Source organism: Mercenaria mercenaria, chromosome 4 (genome assembly GCF_021730395.1).
Source record: "Mercenaria mercenaria strain notata chromosome 4, MADL_Memer_1, whole genome shotgun sequence".
Classification (NCBI taxonomy): Eukaryota; Metazoa; Mollusca; class Bivalvia; order Venerida; family Veneridae; genus Mercenaria; species Mercenaria mercenaria.
The window spans coordinates 8,520,226-8,547,499 of record NC_069364.1 but is presented as its reverse complement, the minus strand read 5'-3'; the positions used below and the strand labels follow the sequence as shown (position 1 = coordinate 8,547,499).

Here is a 27,274-nt window from a genome sequence, read left to right as displayed (position 1 = left end):
ACACTGCACAATTATAAAACAGTAATCTATGAAAAAAATATTCAAAATGATTTACTCAAATGTCTTGAGATAATAAAAAACTATAATTAATGCATTTTTATCTTCACTCAATTTAAGTCTATATACAGTCGAAACTCTTTATCTCTAATTTCAAGGGACCGTGCTTTTTATTTCGAAATAATCACAATTCGAGTTATGAGGAGGGAGGTATATTGACAAATTGATGAACATGAGCTGTCACTAATGGTGACAAATGCCCCCGCAGCGCCTTGACCTTTGAGCTGGTGACCCAAAGTCAATAGGGGTAATGTCCTCAATAAGTACTATCAGCATGTGAAGTTTGAAGGTCCTGGGTGCAGTGGTTCGCAAGTAAAGTGCCTTCATGCAAAAAGTTAACATTGTGACTAACGAACGGACAGACAGTTGAAAACTAATATGCCTCCCTTTGAGGGCATAAAAAAAGTTGATTCCAACACCTTTTTTAATCTCCAGCAACTGGGTACACTATAAATATAGTATACCTTACAATAAATCTTTTAAATAGCAAAACAAAAGGATTATAGATCTAAGTTCATTTTGTGTTTAATTTCCATGTAAACATAATCAGAAATACACAATCTATACATAGATGTTCGTCAAGTAACATTTCCGGCATATGCACATCAGTCATCATAAAAACACAACAATATTCAGTACACTCAACACTTTACGCATACACGATTCCGTACAGTTTGTGTTTATCAAAGTTTTCAGTTTTCTGAAGAATAAAAATGATACTAAGATACTAACCACAAATGTTTTTGAGTCAAGTTTCCTTTTTGTACCGCGTTTCTCTCCTGGAGGATTGATAGCATTTCAATCTGACATTTTGAACAAATGATGCTTTCTCCAAAGAAGTAAATTTTTTTATACAGTCTCATCGCGATTACCTCTAATTAATCCGTATTAAGGATCGCAACTGTTCAAACTAATTAATTCATTAGTTTAAATTAAACGCAATTTTCATAACGTCTCAAAAACAAATGACCACTGATTAAAGAAATCTTATGTTTACATCAAACAATTATCATTATGGCACGTGCAAACAAGTATGATATTATCTCACTTTGATATTTGCCGCACCTTTGATATGTTGCTATCACGGCTCTCTGGTAAGGCAATAAACATGAAACATAAAAACATAATCCAACCACATTCACAATGACGTGTGAAATTTTATCGCATATTTTTCTCACTTCAACTTACAAAGTTTACAATACACTTGAATTTTATTGAAGGGACTGAAAAACCCTTTCGACACATCTGAAGTCTTGGAAGTCAAATTTTGACATAACCTGAGTTGAATTACATATATAAAGAAGGAAATTTGATGGGACTCGAAAAATTCTTCAACTAAAGCGGAATTTCGAGGTAAGCGAGTTTGGGTTACGAGTTTCGACTGTACTTTCACTGTGTTGAAATGAATCTGAGTCCAGTCAGTCAGATTCCTATGTATTTATGTCTTGATGTTTAAAAAAAAATATCTTCATATAGGCATAATCATGTGAAATAAAAGCTATCAAAAGAAGCATCTCAAATTGCTCGTTACTCTAAAACTGTATATAAAAGGTATAGATCATATTTTGTGCACATGTTTATGAAGTTTCAGTAACACATTTTGCAATAAGGAACTTCATCCAGCACCATTTGAAGTCAAATTTCTTGTGTTCTCTCGCAGTAAACCACTAAGTTCCTTGGAATTCAAGACACTGAGTTTCAACTATGTCTTAAATGTTGAAAGTAAAATTTTGACATTCAATTTTAGTGTCTTCACTGATAACGCATAAAGGAAAAATCTTACTATAGATACCTTTTCTTGCAAGATACTTCAAGATGAGACCAAGATGTTCCAGACTAAGATAGTCTCGTATGTTTGAAGATATGGATTCCAGAAACTGCTTCCATAATGCTGTGAGATCACTGATCAATGGTGCTGAACCAACATCACTAATAAGACACAATGAATCTATTTTATTATCTATTTTGATTGATTTTTAAGTACGCAAAATTGCTTCATGCTTTTTGATGTGCTGGTGCTCGGTTAACAGTAAAATTAATGACAAAAGACAATGCATGTGAGACAACTGGCAAAAGATGATAACAATTGCTCACCTGAGCACAAAACATTCTCTATTGCAAGTGAGATTTCAACAGCACATAATTGAAGGAAAACACATTTGAAGGGGCCAAAACAATGATGTTATGGCCTATGTACCTAGCTCTAATGGAAATTTTTGAAGTTGTGCTCCAAACACAAAATAAATAGGTCAGATTTGAACAGATTCTGTGACAATGACATTTGACCTACCAAACAAGTTCATGTGCTCAGCAAATGGTCTCATGTCCACTTACCAATATGTCAAAAATGAAATCAAGTGACCTTGAATGGTTACTTTACTATGCTCTGGTGATGAAGATTTGACATTGCTGTGACCTTTAAAATTGAACTTTGAACTACAGACCTGGTGCATGTATTATGCACATCATCTTACTGTTCCATACCTATATATGCCAAGACTGAGTCAATACCATATTAAATGGCTATTATGTTACCCTCCGGACACGAAATATGAAGGCTAAATTTGTTACGTTGACCTTTGACCTACCAACTTGGATTATGTGCTCAGCACATCCTTTCAATGCCACTTATCTATATGACCAGCTTAAAGTAAATACCTTGAGCTATACTCTGGACATGAAATATGGCGGATATAAACAGACAGACATATGCACCACGACATAATCAAAACAAGTGGATAAGAATGTGCCCTATATAAGAAAGTACATTACCAACAGTAGTTCTTGTACACTGCCTTAAATTTCCTTTAATGTTCTCCTTTTGCTTAGTTTCTCCACCTTTGAACGTAGTTTAAACCCAGTTTTTCAACACTTTTAGAATTATGCCCAGAGAAATTCGATAGACAGACAGAGTGATCACTTTAGGGCTTCTTACAAAATACTGGGCTTTAATTATTTTCATACTTCTGCTTTCTCAGTCCAGATATGTTAGCTGTGATCATGGTTTGTATGTTAGTCTGTGATTTGCTCCAGCCACTGAAGGTAGGTCGCTGTGTAAGCTGCTCTCTCATTGGTTCATTCTCATTCTGCGGCCGATCAAAGTCATCAGAGGCTACAGTATCTTCTTCATGGTCCATACACCAGACAATACCTTAAATTTATATAACAATTCATTCAATTCAAGTAAGTCATTTATATACAATAGTAAATGTAATTTAGACATGTACTTATTGTAGTTCTAATAGTATGTGTTTATATCAAACCAAGTTACTGCTAAAGAATATAGTGTGGTGTGCGTATGTAACAAGCCTAATGTAATTTTTACCAAAGCAAAAAGTGACTGTGAAAGATATTTAAACAAGAGGGTCATGATGATCCTGAATTGCTCACCAGAGTAATATGAGCTACATGTTTCAAATGTTAAACTGATGCTAAACGTAGTTCATATTCAAGGTCACTGAAAGTCAGTGTTAAGATCAGTGTGCAAAACTGTATATGTCATTGAAATTTCAAAGCTGTATCTTAAGAAAAGAAAAAAGAACAGTAGGTCCGGTCAAGATCACAGTTAAATGGCCCCTAATTACTTGGGGTCATTTGGTAATTATAATTAAACAGTCTAGGAACTATATCAGATAATTTTTTGCTATATAACTCACATATAAATGACCCCGAGGTGCGGCCTCTTTTCACCCAAAGGGCATAATTTGAAAATTCTTGTTGGGACCCTAGGGCGGAGCCTCTTTCCAACTCGGGCACAATCTTCATAAAGGTGATGTCACATGCTATATATCAAGGCTCTATACACTGTTGTTTTGGACAAGAAGATTTTTTAAGTATTTCCTTTCCTGTTTGGAATTCAATTCTTTGAACAACTTTTGAAGGGGACCACTCAAGGAACATTCAGGCCTAGTTTTATCAACTTTCTTCAAACGGTTTCTTAGGAGATGTTGTTTAAAGGAAGGTGTGGACAGACAACGCCGGACGGACAGACCCCGAAAGGTGAGTGATCACAACAGCTTACCCTGAGCACTTTGTGCTCAACTGAGCTAATAAAAACAAATTCACATAATGTTCTAATTGATAGGTTTTCCCTTAAAATGGAATGAAGGCAAGCTTTTTACTTTCACAAAGAACTCCTGTTATAACAACAATTCACTTATCATTTTCATATAAAGAGATATTCTTACCAGCAGTTACATCTTCGGGGTCAATATACTCCAGTGCCCGAATCGCTAGGGCCTCCTCATAACCTGCTTGAACAAGCTCATGTACAAAGTTCTGTTTTTTCTCATCGTCTGTGGCATCAGCCCCCATTTCCACCTCATCAGTACCACTATCATTTCCACTTTCTTCTTCCATCTCCGCATCACCATCTATCTCTTCCTTAGCAGCAGCCATTGCTTCCAACAAGTCATCTACAGATAGAAAGATTCTTTCAATTATTTACAAATGCTATCTAAGTTTTAACAGTTACTAGTAACTATAGTCAAATTTTTATAGTCTCTGTAAATTCCATAGTGCATGTTTGTTGAAATAAACTTTAAACCCTTAACATTTCAGGAATATTTTGGCTTTACATGTCAGCTACTAGCAGAGAAAGAGTCAGTATTGGTACAGAATCCAGGAACAGAGGTTAGTTTAAATGACTTCCTTTACATAGGTAAAATACTGTTGGAAAATGGCATTCAACACAAATCAAACAAACCAAAAGCCTGTTTCATCTTCTTTACTTAAATAATTATATATAACAACAGTATTTCCTGCATACTGTGAAATATTTTATTTTGATGGAAGACTATTGTTTTTGTAGATTTCATGGTTTAGTAAGTCCTTGAAATTAAATCACAAGGAACAAGTAAAATTCCCCTTCATTCCATGATGAAAATTTGAAATCCATAAATTCATATCCCAATGAATGATCTGTTTTGACCAAACCACAAAATTTTATACCTGCAAAACTGAATTATTGTACAGTAATGTCTTTGGTTCATATATATAGCAGTATTAATATACAGTACACAAAGTTTTAGGGGACTCTGTGCCCGAAAGGTTAAGGTCGCTCACTTCAAATCACTTGCCCTTCACCGATTTGGGTTTGAGCCTCACTCGGGGCATTGAATTCTTCATGTGATGAAGCCATCCAGCTGGCTTACTGAAGGTCAGTGGTTCTAGCCAGGTGCCCACTAATGGTGAAATTATGCATGGAGGGGCACCTGGGGTCTTCCTCCACTATCAAAGCTGGAAAGTCACCATATGACCTTTGTGTCAATGCAATGTTAAACCCAACAAAATATAAAACACAGAAGTTTTACCTGGTGTGCAGTCTTCCTTTACGGCAGACAACAGGGGGTATACCAGGTGTGACGGTTCTGACTCTGTCCCCATTTTTACTAGTTCTCTTTGAAGGATAACCAGTTGATCTACTGTATAATAGTTCAAGTGGAGAAAGTTTTTGCGTTTCTCTTTGATGTGTTGAAGCCATTCTTCTAGACAGGATTCCATAAACTTAGCAAGTTCAGGAATAATTTCCTTCAAGTCCTCCTTGACTGATCTTCTTCCCTTTAAATAAAATATTATAATTACTGTTAATTGCCAAATAAAACAGTATTTTTGAATTCTGGAAATAAAGGTTCTGTCCTGGGAAGTGCATTTGTTATATTTGCTGTTTTTGAAACCATAGTATTGTCATACTGAAACTAAAATGTCAATCCTCAAGTTAATATGCTCCAAATAATCCACCATTTATAAACCAGGTTTCATGAAACAAGAGCTGTCCATAAGACAGTGCAAAATTTGAATACCTGCTGGAATCACACAGTTACTTAAGACCCTATCAGTCGCCTCTTACGATCATGCAAGGGTAAGGCAGTGGTTCCAATTCTTTTCATACACAGGTCGTCCCAAAACCACATGGTTGCCAGTAAAAAAAAATCCAAGTTGAAAAGAGACATAACTCTGTCAAAATTCAAATCAGAGTTATGGGACTGTGTCTCCTGGTGTAGACTTTGATAGTAAATAACTATTTTGAGTTTCAAGTCAAAAGCTTTAATAGTAACAGAGATATTTGACTTTATCAGAAATTTCAACTAAAAATTCTAAGTTAAAAAGGGGCATAATTCTGTCAAAATTCAAATCAGAGTTATGGGGACTGTTTCTCCTGGTGTAGACTTAGATAGTAAATAAGTATTTTTAAGTTTCAAGTCAAACTATATAGTACCTCAGGTGAAACAAGGAAGGGAACTACAAATCTTTTGTATATAATTTATGTATTGAAATTATTTTATTGTTTGCAATTCTCAGCATTCTGAAGACCATGCACATAAGGCTAATTATGAACTAGCAAAAAATACAGTTTTACATCTATCTGAATCCATCATTAAGTGAGCATCATTTTTTTACTGCATGTATACCTTTAACTGGGGTACTCCGTCACCTTGTCCAAACTCTAAAATAGCACAGACAGGGCGGTCTGGCTTTGGATAACAGAGGAACCTTGCTGTCCAGTCTTTAAACAGTACACATCCAGATGAACAAAGCTTCATGTATACACTGCTAAGTCGGGTTATACTGTCAAATATCTGTAATATATATAATGAATTTTAGATCCCAAACAGGGAAAAATGGTGAGTATATACACATAACTAAATAAAAATTACAATTAATTCCACAAATTATAGCAGAAATTACCCTTTAGTTATTCAAAATATATTAGATTCAAATGAAAATATGAACAGTTATTTCTCCTTGTCTACCTACGGCCAACGGAAAAGGAGAAACATAATATACCACTTCAAAAGGGTTGGGGGTGATGATTAACCCATACATGACACTTGTAATCACAGTAGATCTTACCATGGTAAATCTGTCAACACTATCAGTTCCTTTCTCCGCCTTCCCTGCCACCAACATAAGTCGACTCTGCAGGTCCTGGCACTGAGAGAATGTGTAGTTCCTCAACTGACTCTTGCCTTCTTGTTCTGGTACTGTCAACTTTATAATGTCTGCAACAACCTTTATTCAAACATTAAATATATCAATTCTACACAAGTAGTTTGCAAACAAATATGCCAGCTGATCCAGCTGAGAACGGTACAATAAATCATAAATATACTACATTATAAATTTAGATTTATCCTCATCAATATTTTACCAACAGCACATTTCTAATGTTACAATTTGGCCTAAAATTCACATATAATAATTATATATGTTATAATTTATATGTGAAATAATTATATATGTTATAATTTATATGTGAAATACAATGAAAGATGTGTGACTCTGGTAAAAAATAGACCCACAAATTACATGAAAATCAACAAGGCAGTATGAATGACAGCTAAATCCCCTGCCACTGGTATGGATAGTAAAAGGGTAAACCTTTGACCTTGAGCTGTGACCTTGACTTTTAGTTGACATGGCTGACTCATGAGTTCTTGATGAGGTGATCATTTGACCCAAGTTTAATGTTAATCCTTCAAGGGGTTTAGGAGATACAGAGTGGACACAAAATGAAAGACTCAAAACTTTGACGTTTTAAGTTGTTACCTTGACCTTGAGCTGGCATGGCTGACTCAACAATTCTGCATATCGTCTTGATGAGGTGATCATTTGACCTAAGTTTTATAAAATTCCTTCAAGGGGTTTAGGAGATATAGAGCGGACACGAAATAGAAGGCTAAAACCTTTGACCTTGAGTTGTGACCTTGACTTTGAGCTGGAATGGCTGACTCATGAGTTCTGCACATTGTCTTGGATAGGTGATCATTTGACACAGGTTTCATATGAATCCTTCAAGGGGATTAGGAGATACAGAGCAGATACAAAATGAAAGTCTCAAACCTTTGACCTGGCATTGTGACCTTGACCTTGAGCCACCATGGCTGACTCATGAGTTCTGCATATTGTTTTGATGAGGTGATCATTTGACCCAAGTTTAATGATAATCCTTCAAGGGGTTTAGGAGATACAGAGCAGACACACAATGGAAGGCTCAAACCTTTAGACTTTGAGTTGTGACCTTGACTTTGAACCAACATGGCTGACTCATGAGTTCTGCACATTGTCTTGATAAGGTGATCATATAATCTGAGTTTCAAAATTATCCTTCAAGAGGTTTAAGAGATACAGAGCGGACACAAAATGAAAGGCTCAAACCTTTGACCTTGAGTTGTAACCTTGACCTTGAACTGACATGGCCGACTCATGGGTTCTGCACATCGTCTTGATGTTTTAAGAGTATCCTTCAAGGGGTTTAGGAGATACAGAGAGGACACAAAACGGAAGGCTCAAACCTTTGACCTTGAGTTGTAACCTTGACCTTGGACCGACATGACTGAATCATGGGTTCTGTACATCATCTTGATGAGGTGATCATTTGACCCAAGTTTCATGAAAATCCTTCAAGGGGTTTAGGAAATACAGAGCGACACAAAACGTTACGGAAGGACAGACGGACGGAAGATGAAAGGATGGAAGGACAGAAGGATGAACTGAGACCATTCCTATAACCCCCACCACTTGTGGCGGGGGATTAAAAACAGGCAACAAAAATAGTTACAGGAAGTTAGTTTTAATCAATTTTCCACATGTGAGAAATAAGCAAAAATCTCTTAGTAAACTCCTTGATTGATTGCCCTAATAACAGAGTTCTGCTGAGGTTGCGTTTTTGCGCCATTGGAGCGAAAAAAATATGAATGGCGCACCAAATTTCGCGTCGGTGGGCCTTTGGCACGCCAGAAAATCTGAAACTCAAACCCTATAATGATCGCTAGTTTGCCGGTCTTGCAGGGTAGATAGAAATACCTCAAGGGGAGATCACTGTGACGGATTTGAAAAGATAATGTGTCGTGATTATTGCACCATGATTGTATCAAAATGGCGACCGCACCAAAAGGAAAAGCGATTATTCAGTCCTCCTGCCCCTAGGAAAATGAACCAGACTTTAGTTACACCGGGGAAAGATACAAATAACAAGAGCTGTCACTAATGGTGACAAATGCCCCCACAGCACCTTGACCTTTCACCTGGTGACCTTGACCTTTGACCTGGTGACCCCAAAGTCAGTAGGGGTGGTGTACTCAATAAGTACTATCAGTATGTGAAGTTTGAAGGTCCTGGGTGAAGTGGTTCGCGAGTAAAGTGCCTTCATGCAAAAACTTAACATTGGCCCCTGTGACCTTGACCTTTGACCTGGTGACCCCAAAGTCAGTAGGGGTGGTGTACTCATAAAGTACTATCAGCATGTAAAGTTTGAAGGTCCTGGGTGAAGTGGTTTGCGAGTAAAGTGCCTTCATGCAAAAATAAACGTTGACCCCTGTGACCTTGACCTTTCACCTGGTGATCCCAAAGTCAGTAGGAGTAGTGTACTCAATAAGTACTATCAGCATGTGAAATTTGAAGGTCCTGGGTGCAATGGTTCGCAAGTAAAGTGCCTTCATGCAAAAAGTTAGCGTTGGCCCCTGTGACACTGACCTTTGACCTGGTGACTCCAAAGTCAGTAGGGATGGTGTACTCAGTAAGTACTATCATCATGTGACGTTTGAAGGTCCTGGGTGCAGTGGTTCGCGAATAAAGTGCCTTCATGCAAAAAGTTAACGTTGGCCCCTGTGACCTTGACCTTTGACCTGGTGACTCCAAAGTCAGTAAGGGTGGTGTACTCAATAAGTACTATCAGCATTACTATCAGCATGTGACATTTGAAGGTCCTGGGTGCAGTGGTTCACGAGTAAAGTGCCTTCATGCAAAAAGTTAACGTTGGCCCCTGTGACCTTGATCTTTGACCTGGTAAACCCAAAGTCAGTAAGGGTGGTGTACTCAATAAGTACTATCAGCACGTGAAGTTTGAAGGTCCTAGGTGCAGTGGTTCGCGAGTAAAGTGCCTTCATGCAAAAAGTTAACGTTGGCCCCTGTGACCTTGACCTTTGACCTGGTGACCCCAAAGTCAGTAGGGGTGGTATATTCAATAAGTACTATCAGCACGTGAAGTTTGAAGGTCCTGGGTGCAGTGGTTCGCAAGTAAGGTGCCTTCATGCAAAAAGTTAACGTGACGAACGAACGAACGAACTAACGAATGGACGGACAGTTGAAAACTAATATGCCTCCCTTCGGGGGCATAAAAATGATACATTGAACAAAAACGACGATTCAACTATAGATATCGCTGAACATTAAACAACAACCTCTGAATCACAGAGTGATCAGACCCCCACCCAGTCAAGCAATTTGCGTAAAGCGAAAAAGTAAGAGTAAAACGTCTGACAAACAGAGCTTTCAGAAGAACTTATTGGTTGAGCATACATGGTTAAGTTATAAGGAAAAGAGAATTAATGACGTGTACTTTGTGTATAATTTTACATTTAAAAAACTTTGCACTTCTTAAAGCATAAGAAAGGTAAAGTTTTTTTGTAAGAACGGTAAAGTTTTTTAAATGTAAAATTTGATTCTTTTTGAATGGCCCAAAAAGTTTCAGAATGGCCCCATGTTTTCAAGGAAGATGGGCCATGGGCCCATCATGCTGAAATCCTCGGCAGAACTCAGACTAATAAGCATTAAAAAAGAATTCAGATTGAAAACAGGCAACATTATGTATAAACAAGAGCTCAAGACAGCAATGCTCAACTATTCAAAAGCTTTGTCACATATAGTATTAATGTTAAAGGGGGCTTAACAAGAGCTCAACCTTGTAAACAAGAGGGTCATGATGACCCTGGATCGCTCACCTGAGTAATAAGAGCTACATGTTTCAAATGTCAATATTAAGAAAGTCAGTAGGTCATATTCATGGTTAATGAAATTCAGTTTTACGACTGATGTGCAAAACTGTATGTCATCAAAATTTCAAGGCTGTATCTTAAAAAACAGGAAAGTAGGTCAGTAGGTCAAGGTCACAGTGAAGTGACATCATATTACTTGAGGTCATCTGGTAATTATAATTAAACAGTCTTGGAAATAGGATCAGATGATTTTTTAAGTATTTTTTTCCTATATAACTCGCATAATAATTAAGTAACCCAAGGGCGGGCCTCTTTTAACCCCAGGGGCAAAATTTGAATAATTTTGGTAGAGGACTACTAGACAATGCATCATACCAAATATCAAAAGCCTAGGTCATATGGTTTTTTCCTATATAAGTCTATATAAAAGTTGGGACCCCCAGTTCAGGTCCTCTTTTCACCCCAGGGGTACTATTTGAACATTTTGGTCGAGGACCATAAGACAATGCTACAAACCAAATATCAAAGGTCTAAGTGTTGTGGTTTCAGAGAAGAAGATTTTTAAACTTTTTTTCCTATATAAGTCTATGTAAAATTTGGGACCCCCAGGGCAGGGCCATATTTGACCCTAGGGGATAATTTGAACAATCTTGGTAGAGGACCACTAGATGATGCTACATACCAAATATCAAAGCCCTAGGCCATGTGGTTTTGTACAAGAAGATTTTCAAAGTTTTCCCTATATAAGTCTATATAAACCATGTGACCCCTGGTGCCGGGCCATATTAGACCCTAGGGGAATAATTTGAACAATTTTGATAGAGGACCACTAGATGATGCTACACACCAGATATCAAAGCCCTAGGCCTTGTGGCTTTGGACAAGTTTCCCTATATAAGTCTATATAAACCATGTAACCCCCGGGGCGGGGCCAAATTTGACCCTAGGGGAATAATTTGAATAATTTTGGTAGAGGACCACTAGATGATGCTACATACCAGATATCAAATCCCTAGGCCCTGTAATTTTGGACAAGAAGATTTTTAAAGTTTTTCCTTTCGGTTGCCATGGCAACCAGAGTTCAGCATGGAATTCAATTCTTTGAACAATTTTGAAAGGGGGCCACCCAAGGATCATTCCTGTGAAGTTTGGTGTAATTCTGCCCAGTGGTTTTCAAGAAGATATGTTTAGAAAATGTTGACGGACACACGACGAACATTGAGCGGTCACAAAAGCTCACCATGAGCCTTTGGCTCAGGTGAGCTAAAAAGGTACCAACAGTTACAAAACCTGTGCATTACATCACAATGAACAGTTTTGTTTCAAAATTGGGGTTACTGAGACACCAGCTTACGTACAAAAACTTAACCAAAAATGGTCAATTAGGGAAAGAGGCATAAATCTGTTAATATGCAGAACAGGATCATGGGCCATCCACCATTTCTAACTTCTAGTATTATAGAAGACATAACATTTACAGAATCACTTACCATTAAAGTTGCATCAGTTTTCTGTGCCACAAGTTCCCTTTTCCATGCATTTTTACCAACTGTAAATATTCCATTGGCGTTGATGGCCTCAGCTTGCATAAGAGAGGTAACTTCTACTGAACCATGGGCTTTCTTGATCTCTTTCAGCCACTGTAGCTGGCGATTTGTGTCTTGCTGTAAAAATATCCTTATTTCTGTCAACTTATGATATCATTAACAAGTTCATTTATAAAAGCTGTCATAATACTATATACAGTATATTTAAGTACAATAAAAACTGTCTTACAGCAGCATTATCCAAAATTTGAAATAACATCATAGCTTTCTACCTTATACAAGCTTGCATACAACAGCAAGTAAAATGAAGTGCATAATTTTGTTTAAATGTAATTCAAGTCTGAACTTGGCACTGTCATGATATCGAAAACTTGTGTGGGGTCTGTGAGAATTTGATACTGTTGCTTCAGATAAACCAGGTAACATTCAGAACTTTTTATTCAATTTTCTAAGGGTTAAATTTTTGTAAAGTGTAACTGTTTATGATTTTTAAGTGAGAGGTTACTTCATGATACAGAAATTTAGTGAACACTATAATAATGCTACAACTGGTTCAAATTATTCTTTAACAAAGAGCTGTCACATATGGTGACAAATGCCCCCGCAGTGCCTTGACCTTTGACCTGGTGACCCCAAAGTCAATAGGGGTCGTGTACTCAATAAGTACTATTAGCATGTGAAGTTTGAAGGTCCTGGGTGCAGTGGTTCGCGGGTAAAGTGCCTTCATGCAAAAAGTAAACATTGCGACAACGAACGAACGAACGAATTGAATGACAGTTGAAAACTAATATGCCTCCCATTGGGGGCATAAAAATGATCAAAGAAAAGTATGTTTATCATATAAACAAATGGTTTTAAACCTCAACAGGATTGGTAAATGAGTGTCTGCATTTAATTTAAGCTATGCCACATGTACTAGAGTCCAGTGTCTATCCATGATCTGACTTTCAGTACTGGATGTCGATCAGTCGTGAACTGGCTGCAGTAACATGACCATTTTCTTGATTTTATGTAGAAAAGTATTAACAAACATCAATAATAATTACCAATTTGTCAGGTAGTTTAGGATTGGCATCCAGCTCCTTCCAAACCACTGCACAAAGGTTCAACAGCTCCTTGTATCCACTCCTCTCATCAAGGTCAAATATGAGTGGGGCATACCCTGTTACAGCCGAGTGTAGACACTGAACACGTGCAATGTTAATTGGCTCGTCTCCAGCTGACATGAATGCCAGGTCAACAAACACTTTCAGTTCTTTCAATCCAGCTGAAATATATAATGCCATGATCAGACTAGTTTAAGAAATAATGTATCACAAAGAGTGATCTGTCTTTGAATAAAATCATTGCTGGGAGATGCCAAGGAGTTATATCACAAGGGTGCAACTAAATGACAAACAAGAGCACCGCCTTGCGGGTGCTGACGCTCATCTGATTTTTTTTGTATAATAGAAATATTGTCCTACCCATGATTTTCTAAGTCTAAAAAGGGCCATCATTCTTGCAAAAAGCAGGATAGAGTTATGTTTCTTGATGTACAGTGTCCACTTATGATGGTGAAAAACTGTTGCAAGTTTTAAAGCAATAGCTTTGATAGTTTATGAGAAAAGTTGACTTAAACATAATATTCAACCAAGAAAATGATTTTTCTAAGTCCAAAAGGGGCAATAATTATTGCAAAAAGCAGGATGGAGTGTTGTTGCTTGCTGTACAGGGTCAGCTTATGATGGTGAACAAGTGTTACAAGTTTCAAAGCAATAGCTTTGATAGTTTAAGAGAAAAAGTTTACCTAAACATAAAACTTAACCAAGAAATCTGATATTTTCTAAGTCCAAAAGGGGCCATAAATCTTGCAAAAAGCAGGATGGAGTTATGTTTCTTGCTGTACAGGGTCAGCCTATGATGGTGACCAAGTGTTGCAAGTTTTAAAGCAATAGCTTTGATAGTTTAGGATTAAAGCTGACCTAAACATAAAACTTAACCAAGAAAACTGATTTTCTAAGTCCAAAAGGGGCAATAATTCTTGCAAAAAGCAAGATGGAGTTATGTTTCTTGATGTACAGGGTCTGCTTATGATGGTGAACAAGTATTCCAAGTTTCAAAGCAATAGCTTTGATAGTTTAGGAGAAAAATTGACCTAAACATAAAACTTAACCAAGAAATCTGATATTTTCTAAGTACAAAAGGGGCCATAAATCTTGCAAAAAGCAAGATGGAGTTATGTTTCTTGCTATACAGGGTCAGCTTATGATGGTGAACAAGTATTCCAAGTTTCAAAGCAATAGCTTTGATAGTTTAGGAGAAAAGCTGACCTAAACATAAAACTTAACCAGGCAACGCCGACGCAGACGCCGACGCCGACGCCGACACCGACGCCGACGCCGACAACCGCTCAAGTGATGACAATAACTCATCATTTTTTTTCAAAAAATCAGATGAGCTAAAAATGATTTTATTCTAGAGCAAATCACTGTTTGAGATATATTATTTTGATTCTTACACATTATCAAGGATATGTACATCCTTGACAACATCCATTAAATATTCTGCTGGTTTCGTTTCCAGTGTGTCGCTATGCCGTTTAATGCTATAGTGTTATAAAATTTAATGTGACCTCAGAAAAATAAACAGTTGTGTAAAAATACACAATTTTCAGCCTTCTTTGTTTAATAGGAAAACAAAATGGATGATGTTAGAATAAACTAAAAACCAATTCAACAAGGTAGTACAACATCTCTATGAATAAGGCAGTCTGAAAGACAGCTAAATCCCCCGCCACTGATATGGATAGTGAAAGGGTAAACCTTTGACCTTGACCTTGAACTGACATGGCTGACCCATAAATTCAGCACATCGTCTAGGTGAGGTGATCATTTGACCCAAGTTTCATGAAAATCCTAAAAGGGGTTTAGGAGATACAGAGCTCAAACCTTTGAACTTGAGTTGTGACCTTGACCTTGAGTTGACATGGCTGACTCATGAGTTCTTGATGAGGTGATCATTTGACCCAAGTTTAATGTAAATCCTTCTAGGGGTTTAGGAGATACAGAATGAACACAAAATGGAAGGCTCAAACCTTTGACTCTGATTTGTGACCTTGACCTTGAGCCGGCATGGCTGACTCATGAGTTCTGCACATCGTCTTGATGAGGTGATCATTTAATCCAAGTTTCATAATTATCCTTCAAGAGGTTTAGGAGATACAGAGCAGACACAAAATGGAAGGCTCAAACCATTGACCTTGAGTTGTGACCGTGACCTTGAGCCAATATGGCTGACTCATGGGTTCTGCACATCGTCTTGATGAGGTGATCATTTGACCAAAGTTTCATGATTATCCTTCAAGGGGTTTAGGAGATACAGAGCGGACACAAAATGGAAGGCTAAAACCTTTGACCTTGAGTTGTGACCTTGACCTTGAGACGGCATGGCTGACTCAAGGGTTCTGCACATCGTCTTGATGAGGTGATCATTTGACCAAAGTTTCATGATTATCCTTCAAGGGGTTTAGGAGATACAGAGCGGACACAAAATGGAAGGCTCAAACCTTTGACCTTGAGTTGTGACCTTGACCTTGAACCGACATGGCTGACTCATGGGTTCGGCACATCGTCTTGATGAGGTGATCATTTGACCAAAGTTTCATGATCATCCTTCAAGGGGTTTAGGAGATATAGAGCGGACACAAAATGGAAGGCTCAAACCTTTGATCTTGAGTTGTGACCTTGACCTTGAACCGACATGGCTGACTCATGGGTTCTGCTCATCATCTTGATGAGGTGATCATTTGACCCAAGTTTCATGATCATCCTTCAAGGGGTTTAGGAGATACAGAGCGGACACAAAATGGAAGGCTTAAACCTTTGACCTTGAGTTGTGACCTTGACCTTGAACCGACAAGGCTGACTCATGGGTTCTGCACATCGTCTTGATGAGGTGATCATTTGACCCGTTTCATGAAAATCCTTCAAGGGGTTTAGGAGATATGGAGCAGACATGAAAGTGTTACAGACAGACGGAAGGACGGACGGAGACCATTCCTATAACCCCCCAGCATTTGTGGCGGGGGATTAATAAGAAATTTCCTTTGAACCATTAACTACTGTCAATAAATTTTCAATTTCTTACATTTTTTCATTGATTCTTTAAGCCACTGGACCAAAGGTCTACATGTTACAAACATCTTTAGACATTTCTCTCTCTGAGGAGTGAGGTCCTTGAGAAAATCACAGGCATTCATCACACTGTCATCGAAAGATCTCATCTCTAGGTCACTTTCTCCATGCTGTAATTGATAAATATATATGTAGCATATCTCAACGTTCATCTTTTTAGAAAATTTGTCACATGATTTCGTATTCATGAAATTTTACATTTAAAACTACATTCAATTTTCCCTAATAAAAAAGAAGAGGAGGGTCATTATGACCCTGGATCACTCACCTGAGTAATATGAGCTACATGTTTCAAATGTCAAACTGATGATTTTTAGAATTTTTTTTGAAGATTTTCCAATGTACAATCAAGTAACCCCTGGGGCGGGGCCAATTTTACCCCGGGAGTCATGATTTGAACAAAGTTTGTGGAAGTCTACTAGGCAATGTTACATATCAAATATCTAAGATCTAGGCCTTCTGGTTTATTTTTAGCAAATTTATGAAGATTTCCCTATGTACAATCAAGTAACCACTGGGGCTGGGTCAATTTGACACTGGGGGGTAAAGATTTGAATAAATTTTGTAGAGGTCCACTAGGCAAGGCTACATGTGATATATCTAAGCTCTAGGCCTTCTAGTTCATTTTTAGAAAATTTTGAAGATTTTTCTATGTACAATCAAGTAACCCCATGGGGCAGGGTCAATTTGACCCAGGGGGTGGGGGGGGGTCATCATTTGAACAAATTTTGTAGAAGTCTACTAGGCAATGCTACATGTCAAATATCTAAGATCTAGGCCTTATAGTTTATTTTTAGAAAAATTTTGAAGTTTTTCCTATGTAAAATCAAATGACCCCTAGGGTGGGGTCAATTTTGACCCTGGGGGTCATGATTTGAACAAATTTGTAGAGGTCCACTAGGCAATGCTACATGTCAAATATCTAAGCTTTAGGCCTTATGGTTTATTTTTAGAAATTTTTTGAAGATTTTCCTATGTAAAATCAAGTGATCCCTGGGGCAGGGTCAATTTGACCCCGGGGGTCATTATTTTAAGAAATTTTGTAAAAGTCTACTAGGAAATTCTACATGTCAAATATCTAAGATCTAGGCCTTCTGGTTTATTTTTCGAAAATTTTTGAACATTTTTCTATGTAAAATCAAGTGACCCCTGGCGTGGTCATGATTTGAACAAATTTTGTAGAGGTCCACTAGGCAATGCTACATGTGAAATATCTAAACTCTAGGCTTTCTGGTTTATTTTCAGAAATTTTTTGAAGATTTTCCTATGTAAAATCAAGTGATCTCTGGGGCGGGGTCAATTTTGACCCAGGGGTCATGATTTGAACAAATTTTGTAGAGGTCCACTGAGCAATGCTACATGTGAAATATCTAAGCTGTAGGCCTTCTGGTTTATTTGTAGAAAATTTTTGAAGATTTTCCTATGTAAAATCAAGTGACCCCTGGGGCGGGGTCATGATTTGAACAACCTTAGTAGAGGTCCACTAGGCAATGCTACATGTCAAATATCTAAGCTCTAGGGCTTCTTGATTTTTGAGAACAAGATTTTTTAAGATTTTCCTATGTAAAATAAAGTGACCCCAGGGTCATGATTTGAAAAAATTAGGTAGAGGTCCACTAGACAATGCTTCACACCAAATATCTAAGCTCTAGGGCTTCTGGTTTTTGAGAAGATTTTTAAAGTTTTTCCTTTCGGTTGCCATGGCAACCAGAGTTCTGCATGGAATTCAATTCTTTGAACAATTTTGAAAGGGGGCCAACCAAGGATCATTCCTGTGAAGTTTGGTCGGACATCAAGCGGTCACAATAGCTCACCTCGTCACTTTGTGACAGGTGAGCTAAAAAGAATAAAAAAGATGTTTTAAAGAGCAGGCCCATAATCTTAATTGTATTACAAACATTTTCTATCTATCAGTTAACAAATTTTTTGATAATTCTCTATTCTTTTGATTTACTTCTGAATAATGTAACATTCAGGCTCTTAACCATTACCATGCTGGGCATGACTGATTCTGCCATTGTGACCAGTGTAGATCATGATCAGCTTGCACATGTGTGCAGTCTGATGATGATCTATACTGTTCACTATTCAGCCAGTATCTTTTTCGTAAACACCCTTGATTACAGTTACTGGTACTGTCCAAATCGGAAGACCGAAAAGTTCATCATAGAAATTTAGCAGGGCAAGGGCTAAATTATAAAGTTCCTTGGATATGATCACTATTTGGTGACTTTTAACTTAAGGAATTACTGGGTGCCTACCAGTCACCAGATAGGAATATATACCGGACAAACATAATTATGACTTTATTTTGATTATATCGCAGTTATCGGCTAATCAGAAACATTTGGCATTTTGCTTTGACTGTCATATATCAGCATTGACCTGACAAGTATGTATTAACGAAGAATATTGTACCATATATCACATGTGTTTACAAAACTGCTGTCCTCTGACCTTGGGGCATTGGAAAGGCATGTGCAATATTCATTGCTTTTAGGGGCACCAAGTGGGTCTCAAACAATTATTGCATGGAACTACAGATAACGTTTCCTGTTTTATTCATTCCTCACAGTTAGTTAATACGTCAGTAAAATACTGTTTTTACAAATGAATCAACGTCTTCATTTGCTTGGACACGTGTTGAATACTGAAAGAGAGGTGACTACTGGCCAGAAAACACAATCGATTGATATATATTTAACCCCTCTTTGAGCCTCAATTGTATTAAAACATATTTATAGATTTTTTCGTTTTCTGAAAACAGCAAACTGATTTTTGATTTTTGTTGGCTCAGTGTGATTGCAAGTGGAATAAGCTCCGAAATATTTTCTGCAGACAGAATTTCGTTTAAATGGTAACACAGGTAAAACACTGCTGTTATGTAGTTCATCCCTTTGTATAGTGTAACCCTTTGAATATGGAGAAAACATGTTTAAGAAGGCGCAGATGACAGAAGAACATAATCGTTTTTTCATGGAAAATGTCATCGTGAAATAGTATTATCAGTCTTCTAAATATGTGTCCGGTGACTATTCTGCCATGTTGATTAATGAGGTGTGTTTCATTACCCCCTTTGAGCCTCAAAATATCCAATGTTTTACGTCCGACTGATTTTTTGAATTTTCAAATTACAAATGAGCTTTCATAAAATGGCAAAGGAAAAACCCCGATTTATATCCGGTGACTGGTTGGCACCAAGTAAATACAACAAAACAGAAAACTTACATTTGCAATTATTCTGATTTGTTGAAAATCTCCCTTAAGGTCATAATCCTTTGAAAATTTAAGCACAGTTCTTGCTCCCTTCACACAAGTTTCTAACTGTCTATACTTCTGTAACTGGTCAACACGTTTCTGTATACAGTTGTCTGGAAGTCCAAGAATTTTCATTTCTATTATCATTCTGTCAAAATCCTCTCTATATCTGTTACCAAGGACTTTCTCAAAGTCTCTAAACTTGATTTCTCCAGTCTGCATCTTGTTTGCAATCTTGTCCCACCTTTTATAATACATAAAATAATATTTCTGATTCAATACATGTCACTGCAAACAGTAATGAATTTTAAAAGCCAAATTTCTACTGCATCATGAACTTGTAATTCATAACCAAACACAGCTTTTGGGCTGATTACATTATAATTTATACAATGTGTTTTTCGTATTTCAAAATGACCAAAAGAAACAGATCAATGAGGTAAATAAAACTTCAACAGCTAACTGGAAAAACTTTGGCTGTTTGCAAACCACATTATTATACCCCATGGGTAACTGAGTGCACAATGTTCAGCGTTAAAAGTAAGCACATAATTTGTTTGTATGCTGGAAATTGTTTATATGAAGTTACAGTAAGATATAAGCAATAGTTATTAAGATATGACAGAAAAACAAAGGTTGCAGAGAAACTTTAACCTTAAAAATAACCTAAGAATAACACCCTGGTGACCTTGACATTGTGTATAATGGGCCTAGTCCCTGTACATACTTGTTTGCATGCCAAAAAATGCTAACGTGAAGTTACAGTAAGATATAAGACACAGCAGCAACTAAAAACAAAGGTTGCCAAAAACCTTAACCAAGAAAGCTCACACCGAAGCCAACACCAGGGACGAATAGAATAGCACCCCTTTTGTCCGAATAGTGGAGCTAAAAACTTACAATCAATTACACAAAGGTTGATCACAAAGATGCAACAAACAAATTCTTGTTAATATAATTGAAGTCAGTATTGTGAAATTTCACAAAGGTGCTGATGGATGCATTTTGAAAGAAACATTGTCAGCAAGAGTGCCAGACTGTCACAAAATACGTCCTTCTAAAAATTCAGTTACATACCATAAAATGATTTTGAGTAATTCAAGGGCCATAATCCAAGAGTGCCTGGAGCAATTTGTATGGTTATCAAACCTGGATGAGATATTAAGCCTTCAAACATTGTCACCAAGTCTGGTGAAGATTGGATGAAAACTGTTCGACTTAGACGGCCACAAGGCTAAATTTGCAAATTTCAAGTAATTCAAGGGCCATAATCCAAGAATGCCTGGCGGGATTTGGCTGGTTATCAAACTTGGCCATGATATTATATCTACAAACTTTGTCAGCAAGTTTAGTCAAGATGGGATGAAAACTGTTCTACTTAAAGAGATCGAACAAGGCTAAATTCGCAGATATTAATTCAAGGGCCATAATCCAAGTGCCAATTTGGCTGGTTGTCGAACTTGGCCGAGATATAATGCCCATAAAGTTTGTTAGGTGTTCACATATTTAATACCCCCCACTCGAGGTGGGCATATAAACAAGAGCTGTCGGAGGACAGCAACGCTCGACTATTCAACAGCCTTGTCAATTGAATGAATACAAAAGTCGAAAAAGGGGCATAATTTTGTAAAAATGGGAAAAAGGGTCATGGAACCTTCACTGTGTTTATCAGCTCATAAAGTGAACAAGTGCGTGAAGTTTCAATCCTTTCCCATAAGTGGATAATGAAATACCAGCTTACATACAAAAACTTAACCAAAAACTTCTAAGTCGAAAAAGGGGCATAATTTTGAAAAAATTGCAAAGGAGAGTTATGGGACCTATACAGTGCATGTCAGATCATGACAGTGAACAAGTGCATGAAGTTTCAATCCTTTCCCATAAGTGGATAATGAAATACCAGCTTACATACAAAAACTTAACCAAAAACTTCTAAGTCGAAAAAGGGGCATAATTTTGAAAAAATTGCAAAGTAGAGTTATGGGACCTATACAGTGCATGTCAGATCATGACAGTGAACAAGTGCATGAAGTTTCAATCCTTTCCCATAAGTGGATAATGAAATACCAGCTTACATACAAAAACTTAACCAAAAACTTCTAAGTCGAAAAAGGGGCATAATTTTAAAAAAATTGCAAAGTAGAGTTATGGGACCTATACAGTGCATGTCAGATCATGACAGTGAACAAGTGTGTGAAGTTTCAATCCATTCCCATTAGTGTGTACTGAGATACCAGCTTACATACAAAACCTTAACCAAGAATTTCTAAGTCGAAAAGGGGGCATAATTTCATAAAAAAGCAAAATAGAGTTATGGAACCTGTGCAATGTAGGTCAGTTTATCTCAGTGAATAAGTGCATGAAGTTTCAATCCGTTCCTGCAAGTGGTTACTGAGATACCAGCTTACATACAAAACCTTAACCAAGAATTTCTAAGTCGAAAAAGGGCCATAATTTTGTAAAAAAGCAAAAAAGAGTTATGGAACCTGTGCAGTGTAGGTCAGTTTATCACAGTGAATAAGTGTGTGAAGTTTCAATCCATTCCCACAAGTGGTTACTGAGATACCAGCTTACATACAAAACCTTAACCAAATCGGGACGCCGACGCAGACGCCGACGCATGGGTGAGTCCAATAGCTCTACTATTCTATGCATAGTCGAGCTAAAAACAAACCTGAATTTACTTTAAAGAAACATTTTCTTTTTTATAAGTACGAAAAAGCAGATAAACTGCCAGCAGATTTATACAGCTATAAAAATAACAACCTCTTCTTCACTGTTGTCCAAACTTGTGGCACTATATCATCTAGCTTTGGTGAGTGGTCTGTCATACTTTGACATTCCGCAGTCCAGAACATCATGAAAGTACTGCTTTCACTGCATGTCTGTAGATCAGGCAACAAATCAAGGACAGCCTGAGAGATTTTGAATGCACACAACCTTGGCTGGAATGTTTCCAAGTCTGTTACATCATTAACAGCTGCTGGTACACAGAATTCCTTCACTTTGTGGACTTCCAGATGCTCTTGCTTCCTTAGGGTGTTATCAACAGAACTTCTGTCCACTATAAAAATGTTACCAAAAAAAATAATGCAAAATTAATTTGGGAAATAGATGTTAAAGTTTTGCTTTTTTGTTTATACATTTTATATTTCTGTATTTGTTTGTATATAAAACAAGAGTGCCAGAATGTCACAATATACGCCCGTCACAGCAAATTTCTTTACTTTAGCACCTTTACTTTAGCACCTGTATTTAGCCCGCCCGCTTAGCTCAGTAGGTAAGAGCGTTGGTCTACGGATCGCGGGGTCGCGAGTTCGATCCTCGGGCGGGGCGTATGTTCTCCGTGACTATTTGATAAACGACATTGTGTCTGAAATCATTAGTCCTCCACCTCTGATAATTCATGTGGGGAAGTTGGCAGTTACTTGCGGAGAACAGGTTTGTACTGGTACAGAATCCAGGAACACTGGTTAGGTTAACTGCCCGCCGTTATATGACTGAAATACTGTTGAAAAACGGTGTTAAACCCAAAACAAACAAACAAACAAAGCACCTGTATTTGCAAATGAAATTTTAATTTTGTGGTTGTTTAGTAATCATTGTAAGTCATTTGTTTTTCTAAGTCCACAAAAAAACTCCTTACCAGGTAGAGATACCTTAAAATACACCTAAAATTTGAAAGAAACATCTATGTTTTACCACAGAAAAGTGATCTTGTTCCCTACGGTCAATTATAAAAAAGTTACAATATAAGTTATTTATAGTAACAACTAAGGGAAGATAATCTTAAAAAAAAAAAAAAAAAAAATCAAAAAAAAAAAAAAGTCCACACAAAAATCTTTACCAGGTAGAGATTGGTCAAAATACATCTCATAATTGGATGTAGCATGCATGTTGTACTACAGAAAAGTGGTCTCGATTTTTCCCTACGACTAGTAATGAAAAAGTTACAATATAAGCTATTTATAGTAACAACAAAGGGAAGTAATTCTAAAGAAGGGAACTGCGCATGAGACTTTGTCTCATGATGGTGTATAATTGTGCCAAGTTACATCAAAATCCCTCCATGCATGAAGAAGAAATGCTTCGGACAAAAGTCATTCTTGTATCTGACCTTTGGCCTCTAAGTGTGACCTTGACCTTTGACCTAGGTACCTGGTTCGTGAGCATGACACTCCGCCTCGTAGTGGTGAACATTTGTGCAAAGTCATATCAAAATCCCTCTATGCATGAAGAAGAAATGCTCCGGACAAGGTTTTCATTCTTGTATCCTTTGACCTCTAAGTGTGACCATGACCTTAGACCTAGGGACCTGGTTCTTGCGCATGACACTCCGCCTCGTGGTGGTGAACATTTGTGCCAAGATAATATCAAAATCCCTCCATGCATGAAGAAGATATGCTCCGGACAAAGTTTTCTTTCTTGTATCCTTTGACCTCTAAGTGTGACCTTGACCTTAAACCTAGGGACCTGGTTCTTGCGCATGACACTTCGTCTCCTGATGATGAACAATTGTGCCAACTTTCATCAAAATCCCTCCATGCATGAAGAAGATATGCTCCGGACAAAGTCATTCTTGAATTTGACCTTTGACCTCTAAGTGTGACCTTGACCTTAGACCTAGGGACCTGGTTTTTGCGTATGACACTCTGTCTCATGATGGTGAACAACTGTGCCAAGTTTCATCAAAATCCCTTCATGCATGTAGAAGATATGCTCCGGACAAAGTCTGTGGACGCCGCCCGCCCGCCATCCCGCCCACCGGCCCGCCAGGGGCGTTCCCATAATACATCCCGTTTTTCAAACGGGCGTATTAAAAGGACTCCAGAATAGTATCTCTTCCTTAGGTGTAATTCGAACATGTTAGAATGGAAATAGGTTTTAGCTTTACGTGCTTTGTTGACAAAGAAAACATGGTTTTGAGTTCACATGCATAGTAGTCAAATCAAGAAACCCAAAGGCCATAGTGATCAATTACAACGCATCTGATCGAAAAATCTTGTTTGATTTGCCAACAAAGCACACAAAGCTAAAATCAATTTCCATTCTTACATGTTTGAATTACACCTAAGGAAGGGATACTAATCTGGAGTCTTTTTTTTTAGCTAAAATAGCCGAAAGTTGGTCATTTTGCGAAACATGTTTTAATTGCCAAGACAATACACAGTAAATCCTTCTTTGATTATAAAAAAGGAAATCTTATAATTGAAGTGTTAGAATAAATGAATTTACCAGTGATTTCTGTGCCTCTACCTTTCAGTGCAGTGTTCACAATGTCACACATTTAAAGATCATCAAAATTTAACTCACTTTTTCAAGTTTAACTGCTTAGAAAGTCATGACTTGACACAATTTTGACTGGAATTCAAAAATGTAAAGATGTGGTGACAATGTAAAAAGAAAAAACTATACTACCACTTGCTAGATGCTGACAAAGTGATGTCAGTGTTGTGATTAGCCTCGACTGTCTATCAAAGGCTTTCATTTCCAGTTTTCTGATTTCTATTGCTTTCTTGATGAATTCCTTTGTGTGTTGTTTTTCAAGCTTGGCAAGTTCTGACAATTCTGGAAAACTGAGATCATTGGTTTGTATGTTGTGCAGATTGCCCACAGTGATTTCTCCATTAAGGAGAGATGTAACACAGCTTTGAATGACAGACACTGCCTGAACGATTCTCTCAACGCAATCTCTTGACAGAAGTTTTAGCTTCTCTTGATCCCTTGCTGCAATACATGTTAAACGAAACATCAGAAGTGGTTCACATACAATTAAACTGTACAAAAGAATACTTGCATTTTCAACCATATTAACAAAAGATTGGCTACAATATAATTTAACTGATGTTGAACAATATTTATCGCAGCTGGCCAATCCTAAACAATAATTCTTCTTATACACTCACAATAAAAATACAAGAAAAATGCATAAAATTTCAGAAGAAATTCACAGATATTTTCTAGATTATGTGTAATGTAATTAAAGATAATACTACCATTTGTAGTTTTCTTTAAAATATTAAGTTAACTGTTGTTAGTAGGGCCATGATGACTATTTGATCACTCACCCAAGTTTCACAGCTGGTTTAAACAAATTTGGTAGAGGGTCACATAAGGAAAATTGTTTTTGAAATTTCTTCAGTTGTTTCTCAAAGAAGATCTTTAAGGTTTTCACTTCATACATACAGGAATCACTTTACACATATAAGGAAAAGGGCCATCACTCCAGAAAGTCTTAAAAGATCTACCTAGTTATTAAAACTGGCAAAGATAATATGCCCATAAACATTGTGACTAAGTCTGGTAAGCACTGTTTAGGAACTGCTGAAGTTAGAGAGCAGACACTGTCAATTTTCATAGTTTTGAGTGATTCAAGGGCTATAACTCCTGACAGCCTTGAAAAGGTTTGCTGAACATTGAATAATAACTACAACAGTTTGAGAGCAAACACTGTCAATTTTCAGTCCTTAGTAATTTAACGGCCATAAGTCTAGAGCATCTGGGCGGTTATCCAATCTGGCCAAGACATAATGCTCATAAATGGTGTGACTTAGTTTGGTAATTACTTACTAAGAACTGCACAAGTTAGGAGCTAAGAACGTATTGGACGTAGCCTGCCCAACAACGCTGGTTATCACATAGTACATCCCATTCCACAGGTAAAACAAGGAACAGAAATTATATGCTCACTGTAAACAAAAGTTCTACTGTTCTGGTTCAATGTGACCTTGACCTTATACGTACTGACCAGAAGATCAACAGGGGTCATCTGCTGGTCATGAACAACATTCCTGTTAAGTTTCATGATCCCAGGCCCAAGCATTCTCAAGGTATCATCCGGAAAGAGTTTAACTGTTCCGGGTCAATGTGACCTTGACCTTTTGCCTACTGATCTCAAAATCTATAGGGGTCATCTACTGGTCATGACCAACCTCCTTATCAAGTTTCATGATCTTAAGCCCAACTGTTCTCAAGTAATTGTCTGGAAATGATTTAAATGTTTCGGATCACTGTAACCTTAACCTTTGACCTACTGACCTCAAAATCAATAGGGGTCATCTGCTGGTCATGATAAACCTCTCTATCATCTTTCATAACCCTTGGCCCAAAGGTTCTGAATTATCGTCCAGAAACTGTTTAACTTTTTCTGGCCAATGTAACCTTGAACTTTGACCTAACGACCTAAAAATTAATAGGGGTCATCTGCTGGTCATGATCAATCTCCTATCAATTTTTCTGATCCTAGGCCCAAGCTTTCTTATCACCCTGAAACCATTTTACTGTTCCTGGTCACTGTGACTTTGACCTTTGACCTACTGATCTCAAAATTACTAGGGGTCATCTGCCGGTGATTACCAACATCCCTATCAACTTTAATGTTCCTTGGCCCAAGCAATCTTGAGTTATAATCCGGAAACTGTTTCACTGTTCCGGGCCATTTGAAATACCGACCTCAAAATCAACAGGGCTCATCTGGTGGTCATGACCAACTTCCCAATCAACTTTCATGATCTTAGGCCCA

General features: G+C 37.5%; 1 protein-coding gene across 1 annotated transcript in view; it reads right to left on the bottom strand.

Annotated features, from left to right (window-relative positions):
• LOC123552656 (E3 ubiquitin-protein ligase rnf213-alpha-like) overlaps positions 1 to 27,274 on the bottom strand; it is a 123,284-nt gene that overhangs the window by 72,261 nt on the left and 23,749 nt on the right. The window contains exons 11-22 of the mRNA XM_053540035.1: positions 25,171 to 25,479; positions 22,519 to 22,816; positions 19,723 to 19,996; positions 16,448 to 16,604; positions 13,366 to 13,586; positions 12,263 to 12,436; positions 6,910 to 7,068; positions 6,468 to 6,635; positions 5,370 to 5,616; positions 4,245 to 4,472; positions 3,022 to 3,208; positions 1,850 to 1,986 (exon numbers count right to left, since the gene is read on the bottom strand). Of these exons, the coding sequence (XP_053396010.1) occupies positions 1,850 to 1,986; positions 3,022 to 3,208; positions 4,245 to 4,472; positions 5,370 to 5,616; positions 6,468 to 6,635; positions 6,910 to 7,068; positions 12,263 to 12,436; positions 13,366 to 13,586; positions 16,448 to 16,604; positions 19,723 to 19,996; positions 22,519 to 22,816; positions 25,171 to 25,479 (2,559 nt within the window). The remainder of the gene's footprint in view (positions 1 to 1,849; positions 1,987 to 3,021; positions 3,209 to 4,244; positions 4,473 to 5,369; positions 5,617 to 6,467; positions 6,636 to 6,909; positions 7,069 to 12,262; positions 12,437 to 13,365; positions 13,587 to 16,447; positions 16,605 to 19,722; positions 19,997 to 22,518; positions 22,817 to 25,170; positions 25,480 to 27,274) is intronic.